Source organism: Petaurus breviceps, unplaced genomic scaffold (genome assembly GCF_028583685.1).
Source record: "Petaurus breviceps papuanus isolate PSGF00001 unplaced genomic scaffold, PetGlider_PUasm1.0 229, whole genome shotgun sequence".
NCBI lineage: Eukaryota > Metazoa > Chordata > Mammalia > Diprotodontia > Petauridae > Petaurus > Petaurus breviceps.
The window spans coordinates 22,876,326-22,888,911 of record NW_027185903.1 but is presented as its reverse complement, the minus strand read 5'-3'; the positions used below and the strand labels follow the sequence as shown (position 1 = coordinate 22,888,911).

Below are 12,586 nucleotides of genomic sequence, written 5' to 3'. Positions count from 1 at the left end.
TCTCTCTCTCTCTCTCTCTCTCTCTCTGTCTCTGTCTCTCTCTCTGTCTCTGTCTCTGTCTCTCTCCTTTCTCCTCTCTCTCTCCCCCTCCTTCTCCCTCTCCTTCTCCCTCTCCCTCCCCCTTTTCCCTCCTTTTCCATGTCTCTCTCTCTCTTTCTTGCCCCCTCCCTCCAGCTAGCTTTATCCATCTATGTCTTTCTATGGACTGAAATTTTAGATATTTTGTAGAGAGTAATCTCATTCAGGGACAAGCTGTATAGCTAGATATGATAAGGCCCTTCCATAGCCTTGTTGTGTCTGTATTTTCATGGGAGTATATGTGTCTGTATACACATATATGCCTATGTACGAATGTATGTATATGCCCACACATATATTCACATAAACATATATATATACACATATGCATATGCATGTATTTACATGTGTATATATGTGTATGTGTGTGTGTTACTATCAGTCCTGATGTCCAGGGGCATGATGCAAAGATGCTGATAAAAAGTCCAAAATTCTCTAGACCCTTCAAAGTTCACAAAGCCCTCCTCCAGTAAAATGATGGGGTTAAAGAGACATAAGGTTTGCTGGACCTAGCTTTCAAGAACTGGTTGTTAAACTTTCAGTGTGAACATTTATACCTCAGAAATCAGCAAATGCTACAAATCAGGGATTGATTTATTGTTCTGTTGACTGTCTAGCCTTAAGAAAGAAATGGAGAAAATGTTAATAATGTGGATTAAACTTAAAATCTATCTTGTGTATACTTACCCCCAGGACAATGCATTATTAAATAGGGCACACCTCTGTCTAGGACCTAGGCCAAGGCCAAACCTGAAGTCTTCCTTTCATCTTCCCCATCCCCTCCCAGCCTTGGTTGCTCCTTAACAGTTTGTTGCAATTCCCTCTCTCCCACTTGCCACTGTTAGAATGCTTCATTCTAAAGCTAAATTCTATGCTTTTATACAAGATCCATAAGAGTGCTGAAATCCCTGAGTCGATTGGAACACAATTCCTGTCTTCCATCATCTCACTTTCGTACAGTAGCTTTCAAAGACTTTTCATACTTAGTCTAAAGTCTCTGATTGAGATTGATTAAATATATTGTCGCTGACTTTAAGTGGGGTAGAATGACATGTTTAGGTAAATATCCATCAACTCCACCTTCACACACAGATATGGAGAGAGACAGAACCTTTCCACACACATCCCCACCCCTACCGCTCTCTGGAGGGAGGGAAGGAGGAAGGGAGACAGAGAGAGAGAGAGAGAGAGACAGAGAGAGAGAGAGAGAGAGAGAGAGAGAGAGAGAGAGAGAGAGAGAAAGGGAGGGAGGGAGAGAGATAGGGAGAATGTGTTTGACATTTGTAGCAGTATTCCTATGTGGTTTAAAATCCTTGTCAGTTTTCCATAGTATCAGATAGGTATCCCTGAGCATTTACCTTTTAATGTTATTCCCAAATTTTTCTAGAGAATAGTTAGATGCTTGTTTTGCTCTGTGATTGTATCAGTGTTGGTACTTCTGCCAATGATGCAGATGGCAACCTGTCCATATCTTCCAATTCAGTGTAAACCTTGAGTCTCTCCTGTCATTAATAATACCTTCACTGTAGTCTACCAAATATGCTGTGAATATGCTGTCTCCCTTGACATTGTTCTTAGATACCAACAGAGGACATGGATTATCTTATGATTCTCACTATGTGATTGGCTTACTGTCCTTTCTAGTCAAACAAGTTTTTAATGACAGTTTTGATATCCCTTTTGTACAACTCTTGACAGGTAATATATGGCAGCCCATTCACAGCCATGTGAGGGTTTTTTGTTTTTGTGTTTTTATAATCCTCAGTTTCAGTTCTTCAGGGCCATGGTAGTATACGACTTAGAGTTGTGAATTATTCCTGGAAGAATATTTCTGTTAAAACATGGGCCTTTGTTTTGTTATGCCAAAAAAAGTGAGAAAAGAGACCCCCGAGAGCAAAATTTGAAAGTTGATTTTATTATCTCTTCGGTACTGTTCAGGGTCAGGCCTAAATCGAACAGTGAATCAGCACTGGCGATGTGCCAGCTTTTAAAGGCTAGTCATTTGGCCAACAGTCAGGGGATGCTAAGCGGAGACTAAAATCAGAGACTGGACAATACACATTTTGAAATTACTGAGCCCGAGAGTTTTCCCTAGGCTGGGCTTCCGTGAAGGAGAGCTGTGGGGAGGGGACAGGGAACCCAGAATAGGGCCATGTGCAACTTTCCTTACTTCTGTGAAGGAGAGCTGGTTGGGGAGGGGACAGGGAACCCAGAATGGGGTCATGTACAATAGTTTCAGGGTGAAGGCCTTCTTAGCTTCTTTTTCATTACTAGGCATAGTTCACTGACTCTGACCATTGTCCAGGATACATATTGATATACCAACTCTGTGGGTTGTGCATCTAACTGCATATTGCAGTTTAGGAAATTAACCCATATTTTCTCCCCTCTAATGCCCTCACCCACCTTCATTCACATAGGTTAAAATCTTCAGGGATTGTGGGTTTCATTTAGGAGGCTCCCCAGTGCTCTGGGACCTGATTCAGTCAGCACATTATTATCTACGAACAGGAGACAGGAGGACATTACGGGGTTCTTAACTTGGTGTCCATGAATTTTCCTTATTTTTTTTTAATATTTTGTAACTATATTTCAATAAAGCTGGTTTCCTCTGTAGTCCTATGTATTTATTTTATCCATTTAAAAACATCATTCTGAGGAGTCCATAGGCTTCACCAGACTGTCAAAGGGGGCCACAGCACAGAAAAATTTAAGAACTCCTGATCTAGAGGAACTGCCTCCGTTAGGCAAACCCTTGAAGAGGTCATAGGTTGCCCTATTTATACCTCTTTTACTATTAATAATCAGAAGGTTCTAGAATAAAGTTATATCCATTGTTCATCTTTCAAGCAATATGAATTTGATACATGTAAGGGGGGGGGACAAATTGTTGGGAGAATAAAGCATACAAACTCGCTCAGCTTTCTAGCATTTATTTTTGGAGATTTCCAGGTAAAAGATTTTTTCACCTTCTCTTAAAATTCTCCTATGAGTCCTTGTCAACAGAAAGTTCTTCCTTATAGTTAGGTCAAGTTACTCATTCTCAGCCTATTTTCATTTGCCCTCGGAGTGATAAGCAATTGCTATCACTATGTTTCTTATAATAGCTTTTCATATAATTAACAATATATTACTGTGGCATCCTGGATCCTTGTTTTCTCCCCACTAGAGAACAATTTGTTTCATCTTTCTTTATGGGTTCTAGCTTCCAGCTTTTCAGTCAACTTTATTTCTCTCTCCAAGTTTCCCACATTTCTTTAGTGCCCTCTAGTATCCCACTGGCAGCAGAAAGAGGTCACTCATCATTATTGCTCTGCTATAGTTTTAAAATAGAACTATGGTCATGTTAAATGATGGGAGATGGATCAAGGAAAATCAAATGTGAACATTTAGAACTAAACTGAGACATTAGGAACTACAGATACCCAAAACCCCTACCTAAATTTTAGATTCTTAGGACATGATAGATCTTGGGAATTAAGATGCGACTTCTGGATTTGGGAATTTGTCAGTGTTATTTCACCTTTTTTAAATATTCCATTTCCAAAGTACACTTTATATAGCAACTATTTATTGAGTGTAGGAAGGTAAGTAGTAAGAGATAAGATTGAAAAGATAGGTTGGCATCAGATGATAAAGCACCTTGGGTGATAAGCTACTAAATTTGAACTTTATCTTGTAAGTTAATGAAGCAATGGAGGTTTGTGAGTCGGAAGAGAATCTGCTCAGATTAATCCGGCCACAATGGGGAGGACAGATAAGAGAAGAAAGAGAATCAGGATGAGGAAGGATATTGTTATATCCTTTTGGGGGTTAATGAGGACCTGAATTAAGATGGGGCCAGTAAAAACAGAGAAAAGGGGAGAGACAGAAGCTAGATTATGGTAGTAGGAATGAAGGAATTTAGCAACAGGTTAATAAAGAAAGAGGAGGCAAAGTTGTCTTGGACGTTTCCAGCATAGGTAACTTGGGAATATGGTAGTGTCATTGACAGAAGTAGAAAGGCCAGGAGGGGTAAGGTTTTCTGGAAAAGAGGATGAATTTAGTTTTGAATATGCTGCTTGAAGTGCTGGTGAGAGATCCAGTCTATTAGAGGTGGTATGGAAGTCAGTGCTATAGATAAGGATTTGGGATGTGAATAGAAGTGAGAGTAGGGGCAGCTAGCTGGTATAAGTGGATAGACCACTGATCCTGGAGTTAGGAGGACCTGAGTTCAAAAGCATCTTCAGACACTTAATAGCTGTGTGACCCTTGGCAAGCCACTTAATCATGAGTGCCTCTCCCCTCCCCCCCAAAAAGGAAGTGAGAATAGAAGCTGTAGGAATGGATAAGAAACCAAGAGAAAGCATGTAAATGAAAAGTCAGAGAACAGAACCCTGGAGAATGATAACTTTTTAAGGGAGTCAAAAGTCAGGAGATAGTGATCAGGGACTTAGGAGGGAGACCTGGAGATCTAGCTTCACAGAAGCCAAAGGGAAACGACTTTCAGGGAGGGGATCAGCCATTTCAAATGCAGCAAAAAACGTCAAATAGCCTGAAAATGAAGGAAAGACTGTGAGACTTAACAACCAGGAGGTTGTTAGGATAGAAGTAAGATGGCAAAAGTTTGAGAAAGAAAGTTATATGTGGGTTATAAGCAATAGTGTGTAGGAGGGAGACAGGTTCTTGAGAATCATTTGTTAAACTTTCATCATGAGTACTTAAACAACCCAGAAATCTGCAAATGCAACAAATCAGGACTTGATTTAGTGTTTTGTTAATTGTCTTGACTTAAGAAATGGTGGAGAAAATATTAATAACTCAGATTAAATCTAAAAGTATGTCATGAGTACATTTGGGGTGGAGGTGCAGAGGGTGGGAAGTCAGTTGTTAAACATTTATTTCCCAGAACATTCCTGGTTGTAAATAAAGGTTACATTTACAACACACCCCTCAAGTTTAGTGGTAAAGAGAAACAGAGGAACATTGTCAAGGGAAGATGATTTTAGGAAAGTGGGAGTTTGAGCATATTTGTTGCCAGAGGGGAGAAGCTAAAGGAGATTTGTTATAGTTGTTTGTCCTCTGTTTTTTGAAGACTACCAATGATATTATAAGGGTTATGCCTTGATTTGCTTATGAATTGGATTTAAGTGAGGCAGAGCTGGGCAAAGCTGTCAGTCTCACTGTTTCCTCCAAAGTCATCCAAGTCTAGTGGTTAGATACAATTCAAGGTGATGGCCTAGGATGCAGTGGATGACCTTGAACTTTCTACATCAAAGTCTTTCCAAGGCCTGAGTTTGTCTCATTCAATGACTAAGGGCTAGAATTGAGACAAATGCTGGTCTAATTTAACATCACAAAAATATCCATCTGGAAGGAGAAGACCCTTCTGCAGATGCTAGAGGGAGAGAATAATTGATAGAACTAGGTCCTATAGGAGGAGATTGGCATGAGATTTTTGTGTTCTTCACAAAAGAAGGAATTAGCCGTGAACTGGAGAAGAGAGATTTCTGTAGGATTGGGAAAGAGACAATGGTTAAATAATAATAATAATAATAATAATAATAGCCAATGTCTACATAGCACTTGAGATTTTCCTAAGCTTACATCTATTGTTATCTGCATTTAGAAGTTAAGTGCCCTGTCCAGGGTTGCATAGCTAGTAAATGTCCAAGGCAAGATTTGAATGCCCAATTCAGTAATCAGTCTACTAAACCATCTAAATAATGAATTTATGGAGTTATTTTGAAGGGAAATTGGAAGAGTTTGCAGTCATTTGAAGACCTGTATACTTAATAGAATAGAAGTCAGTCTTCTATAGAGTTTGGGCAGCTTTGGGTTAGTTTGTTTAGTAGAAAAGGTTTAGAATAGCCTGGGTAGGGGGATTTGATAGGGAGTCTACTGCTAAATAACATCAATAGTCCAGTTAGTAGCATGAATTTGTAGGGGGAGCTATTGACCTATTTTTATTATTTTTCTCCAAATTATAAGTGTAAAAGTTGAGAAAGAGAACAGCAGAATTTTCAACATTTGGAGATTAGAAAAATAAGCAGGATAGAAGGACAAAGAAACCAAAATGTTTTATTGGTGCCTTTTATCATGACTTCACAGTTTTTCTGAGGCCGAAAAATCCTTTCTCCTTTCCCAACTGGGTTGAACTTTCCCTTCTAATAAAGGAAAACCAGCCTCCAATACCCCAATCAGTGGTCTCATCTTGATAACCTTTGTAGTATTCTGCCCTTACCTCTCATCTGTGAGGAGGGAAGTATGTTTCATTATCTGTTTTCCTGGACCATCAATGATTTTTTTCCATTTTTTTAGAGTTTGATTTCTTTTCAATGCTCTGGTGTTTTTTTTAATGTTGTTCTGGCTTACATTATATACATTATATTATATATACGTTATATATAACAGTCTTTGGTTTTGCTCATTTCACTGTCCAGCAGTTTATACAAATCTTCCCATGTTTCTGTGGCTTCCTCATAGCCTTTATTTTTTATTGCCCAATAATATTCCTTTGCATTTATATGCCAGTTTGTTCAATCTTTCTCAATTGCTGCATGCCCATTTTGTTTCCATTTTTTTGAAGTAAAAATCTTTTGGCTTCATTGTCTGGATATGGCTTTAAAGTAAGAGGATCAATTAAAAACGTGGACCATTATTTATAAATCCATATGACTATTTTCCTTCAAAGTAATGACCTTTCTTTGAGGGATGCTCAAAATTGGTCTCTTGGAGCTTTTTGTAATTGCCTTCAGAACCAATTTACAAGACACTCAGAAATCAGTTTCATTATTCTATTATTTAATAGCATTTTGGACCTAAAATGGCATTAACTCAGCTTGATCATCGACTTCCTTCACTAGATTCAGTTCTGAATGACTTGAGACTGATTTAAAAAAATGCATCCATTTTTTAAGGATCAGGATTTGTCACCATTTACAAATATTGAAAAGAATGCACTGGAGGCTACGAAAGAAATTTTGAATGCAACGAATTATATTTTTTTGAGGACTATTGTAAGAATCCTTTAAGTAGTTTTATATTGTCATTCTCTTGTTCTTCCAGTCCTGCTTAACTCATTGTTTGGAACTAATCATCTCGATGTATGACTTTCTTCACGCTATCCCCTGGCTCAAAAGCCTTCGATGACTCAGTTACTAAGTCTCACCCTCTCAGTAGCCAAGTATTTGTCACTGCACAGTATGTGGCCCACCTCATTTGCAGTCCTTATTTCTGAATCCTTCTTTTTTAATTCAGACCACTCCTCAAACCATAGGTAAATTATTTTTCTTCTTGAAACTTAAATTGAGTTGTAAACTAGTAATACCAATAATACCAACCACCTTACAGGGTTTGTTGTGAGGATCAAGTGAAATAATCTATTGAAAACACTTAAAATGTGTTTTATTGATATCCTCTTGTTTTTACAACAGCTTCAATTCCTAATGCTTTCCTCCTTGCTTCTCCCCTCCCCCCCACCTAGTGAATAATCCTTTGTAACAAATAATTTAAAAAGAGAGAGGAAAAGGCAGTTTTGTGAAACTGCCATTGACATGTTAGTCTGACAGAGTCTGACATTATATGAAATGTTTCATACCCATAGCTCCCCACCTTTGCAAAGATGGGAGGGAGGTATAATATTATCTCTTCTTCAGGGTTCAGCTTGCTTTTTAAAATTCACATCATTCAGGGTATTTTTTTCCTTCAAAAATGCTTTAAGTGTTACGAAACACTACCTACATAAATATCATTGTTCATAACAACATTCATCAAATTTTCAGACCAAAGAAACTGTTCTTTGTTCCATGAACTCACCTTGAGCCTTCCTGCCTTTATCTCTATCCAAAATACCCTTCCCTTGCACTTTTTGCTAATCAAATCCTACTTATCTTTTAAGCTTCATCTCAAATGCCAACTCTTCCATGAAGTCTTCAGGCATAGTACAAAAGACTTGAAAGTAAGAGAGGTGGGAGAAAAGACCTTTCTTCTAGCTCAGGGGTTTTTAATCCAGGTTCTAGAGATCCCTAAAAATTCTGTGTATAGATTTCAAAGAGTCTATGAACTTGGATGAGAAAAAAATGGTTTTTTTCCACAGAATTTATTTCTTTTTTTAATCTTCTGAATTTTATTTTATTCATTTAAAAACCTTCTTCTGAGAAGGGGTCCATAGGTTTCACCAGACTGCCACAGGGTCTAAGACACAAAAAACATTAAGAACCCTTCCCCTGGATAAAAGGGATTCCTCCATCCTTTGAACTATCATAGTACTTTCCTTCCAATTCCATTTGGTGTTAAGTTTATTGGTGCCTTCTCAGCCCTGTTCCTGACTTTCTCTGGACTTTAGATATTGCTGGGACCTCCTTACCTTGGAACATCTTGCCATGATTTCACCCTCGAATCTTCCTCTGTAAGACCTGTCTTACCTTTTCCCATTGGTGAGTTCTTCCTGGAGCCCCCAAAAGGGTACACCTTCCTTCATTACTCTCCGGATTCTGACTTTTTGACTTTCTGTAGACTTCAAAATCATTCCCCTGTGTAGTATTTTTCCCTTCCTTTTGTGCGTATTCACCTATTAGAATGTAAGCTACTTGAGGGCAGTGATTGTCTTTCTCTGTGCCTGTATTTATACCCTCATTGCTTAGCATAGTTCCTGGCACATCATAAATGCTTAATAAATCCTTAATTTCTTCCTTCCTCCCTCCCTCTATCAAACTTAAATGGCGGTCATTAAACCATACATAAGGATCTCAGAAAGCTGCATATTAACTTTGTTTTAAAATGTAATATTATCTGTTTTCTTGTATTTTATTTTGCTAACTATTTCCCAATTACATTTAAATCTGGTTTGGGCCACATTTGGGAGTATTATAGGCCATGGCCCATGGGGCATGTGTTTGATACCTCTTCTCTGGGGTCATTGTATTGCTGTTGGCTAAACATGCCCATTTCCTTCAGTTGATGATAGACACATGATATGGACTCAAGGCTCTTCACATCCTGGTTGACTTCCTTTGGGCTTCCCTTTACATATCAGTATCCTTTTGGTGTCCAGAACTGAAAACAGTACTCCAAATGAGGTAAATGTGGGCAGAATATAGTGAGACTCTGCCCTCTCTCTTCCTGGAAGATATGTCTCTATTAGGGTGGCCCAAGATACTATTAACTTTTATGGCTGCAGCAGCACACTGCTGCTTCATTGAGCTTGGAATGCACCAAAACCTTCAGTTCTTTCTTCAGAAGTAGTGATGTCTATCATGCCTCCCATATACTCTACTTGCTATGTTGATTTCTCCCCCAATTGCAAGACTTTCCATTTATTCCTATTGAATTTCTCCTTATTAATTTCAGTGCAATGCTCAGAGAGTCTAGTCTAAACTCTCAAGATCATTTTGGATCCTGACTCTGTTATTAATTGTATTAGCTCTCCCAGACTTGTTTCATCTCTAAAATTGATGAACATATCTTCTATGACTTTATCTATGTCATTGATGAAAATGTTAAGTAGCATGGGGCCAAGCACAAATCCTTGGGATACTCTACTGAACACTTCCTGCCACACTGACACTGGACTATGCACTCTTTTTGTTTTTTAAAGCAATTGGGGTTAAGTAACTTGCTCAAGGTTACACGGCCAGTTATTTTTGTGTGGGTGCCAAGTATCTGAGGCCGGAACCGATCCTGGGTCTCCTGACGCCGGTGTCGGCGCTCTTACTCACTGCGCCACCTGGCCGCCCCAGAACTATGCACTCTTTAAGTCTGACCGGCCAACTCATTCTAAATTCATCTGAATATATCATTATTGCCTAACCCATTTTCTCCATAAGACTATTATGAGATACTTTATCAAAAGCTTGCTAAAATCTAGGTAAACTACATCCACAGCTTTTCCCTCATCTATTAGTTTAGTAATCATGGACAAAAAATGAAATGAGGTTAGTCTGGAATGACCTGTTCTTGATGAAGTCAAACTGACTCTTGTCAGCCCATTTCTTTTCTAGATGTTGACTAACCATCTTTTTAATGATCTGTTCTAGAATTTCCCTAGGACTTGGATGCAGGCTTACTGGTCTATAGTTTTTAGATTCTGTTCTCCCCTTTTTCCTCTACATTTGTGTGTGTGTATTTGTCCTTCATTCTCAAAGTGGATCATGACATCAGGAAGATGATGCTATGACTTGCAAATAAATTGAATTTAAATGAGGGAGCCCTCACTTTCTCTTGCAAAGTTATCTGGATCCAGTGGCCAGATATAGTTCAGGACAACTGGAGATGGCCCAGGATGCCTTGGGAGACCTCGGCCTTTTTAAGCTCTGGTCTTTCTAAGTTCTCACTTTGACTACACTTGGGGTACATGGAATCCCCAGGATACTGTGTACTGAGCTCATTAAATCTTCACATGAACCTTAAGAACTGGAAGTATGGACATGCTCTGGAAGAAATAAGGATATTAGGGTGGAGGCACACTTAGGGAGAGAGAGGATGATTTCCATTTTAGATGTGTTGAGTTTGAGATATGTGAAAAGATGTCCAGTTGGAAGTTGCTGAGGCCAGACTGAAGTGTAGGAGAGAGAGGTGAAGGCTGGGTATATGAATCTAGGCATCATATGCATAAAATGATAACTGAACCCATGGAAATTGATGAGGTCACCGAAAGAGGTGTAGAGAAAGAGAAGAGGATCAGACCAAACCCTGGAAGACACCCATCCTTTAATAGGAGGTTCATTGGGATGATCCATCAAAGAAGTATTCAAATAGCTGGAAGGAGAGTCAGGAAAGAACAATGTTCCAAAATCTGATGGAGGAGAGAGCATTCAGGAAGTGAGGGGAGGCTAACAGTGCAAAAGTCAGAAAAGGTTAAAAAAAAAGATGGGAACTGAGAAAAGACTATTTAGAAATAAAATAAAATAAAAATAAAATAAAAGAATATTTAGTTATTTCTAGATCATTGGTAACCTTGGCAAATGTAGCTTTATTCACCATGGGTGTGGAACCCAGATTGCAAGAGGTTGAGAAATGGGAAGTAAATATGTAGATGTTTTCTCTCCTGGGAATTTGGCTATGAAAGGAAGAAAAAATACAAGACAGAAGTTTGAAAGGATGATAGAGACCCTAAAAGAAATCTTTTTTTTAATGAAATATCTCCCACTTATTTGTTGTGAATCTGAAATTTCAAATTTCAAAATAGTATTTATTTAAAGACCTTTCTGATTTCTAGTATAAGATTTTTTTCTTTCACAATACAAGGCCATTAAAACATTTTGTCTCAGTTGGAATGTCATTATGATACCATAAAGAAAGGAGGGGCCTTGATTTTGAAACACAGGCTTTAGTCTTAAGACCAGGAGGCTATGAGCTAGAATCATATTTAATTTGCTGTTTTGAAGAAATTAAGTTCCCTAGCCCTTCTCTCCCTTCTATATCTTAAATCAGCAAGGAAATTCATATCTAAGTCCCTCCCTACTCCCCCAGACTTCAGTAATTCCCTCTATCTTCTGAACTCTTATCTTCATAAATCTTTTTTTTTTTATTGGATTTTACATCAGAGTAACTATGGCAGAGATAGGGTCAGTTGCTGTTGTCCTGTATCGTTGTTGGAATGGGAGGTGTTTCTGCTGTATTTCTTGAAACAATGTTTCTTTTACAGCTTTTCCATTTGGAACATGAAATTGCAACCATCTTTATTGGAGTAAGCCATGTCTCTGAAATAATGGAAAACTTGACTCATCTGCAACTGCATTGGGTCCAATATAAATGTATTCTGCTAATGCATTAGCCTACAGTTAAAGCTTATTGCTTTCCCAGTTGTCCCTATTAAATTTTTAGCATTTTTGAATATTACATTGCAAGAAGCTTAGACTTATTTGCATTTGTAGATCATAAGAGCTTTTTTGTTGTTTTCTTTTAATGAAGAATCCGTCTTGAAATTCAGTGACTCCTGTGGGAAATGGTCTTCAGTGATCTTACATCAAGGACTGTGCACCTTTATGATGAATGGATCAAAGGTGCCGGTAAGTTACTAAATTTCTTGTATGTTCCATATAGATCTCCCATTCTTTTTTAAAAACAGGGTATTTAACAGTACTTTGTCACATCTAAATGAGTACTTTGTAACCAAAGCTTTTTTTTTTCAAGTTAAAAGAAATGATTAACTTTGTTGCCAGGAAGGAAAGCATGTAGAATTATAAAATTTGAACGAAGCATTCAAGTTGACAGAGGTTAAAATGATTTTCCCAAGGTCACATAGCTAGTTGTCAGGCCTGACTCAGTTTAAAGCTTATATTTTAAGTTAGGATTAAAAAAAAAAAAACTTCCTCCACCACCACACAAAGACTTAATGAATTCAGTATATTGGGGATACTGTCTACCCCAAATGCATAGGGGAAAGGTCATGGTACAGGGAGGTGGGAGAGGCCAGAATGGATATAGTAAGGTGGGGGAAAAGGTCTACCAATAATTGGTTCAAAGCTGGTTTGGAATATAGAAGAGTTGCCTTTTTTTTTTTTTATCATCTCTTCCTTTTAAATTC

The 12,586-nt window shown here is 38.2% G+C and overlaps 1 protein-coding gene across 2 annotated transcripts in view; it reads left to right on the top strand.

Annotated features, from left to right (window-relative positions):
- ELOVL7 (ELOVL fatty acid elongase 7) overlaps positions 1-12,586 on the top strand; it is a 112,341-nt gene that overhangs the window by 64,430 nt on the left and 35,325 nt on the right. For both annotated transcript variants that reach the window (XM_069096370.1, XM_069096371.1), the window contains one exon: positions 11,971-12,068. In XM_069096370.1, the coding sequence (XP_068952471.1) occupies positions 12,005-12,068 (64 nt within the window). In that variant the 5' untranslated portion in view covers positions 11,971-12,004. The remainder of the gene's footprint in view (positions 1-11,970; positions 12,069-12,586) is intronic.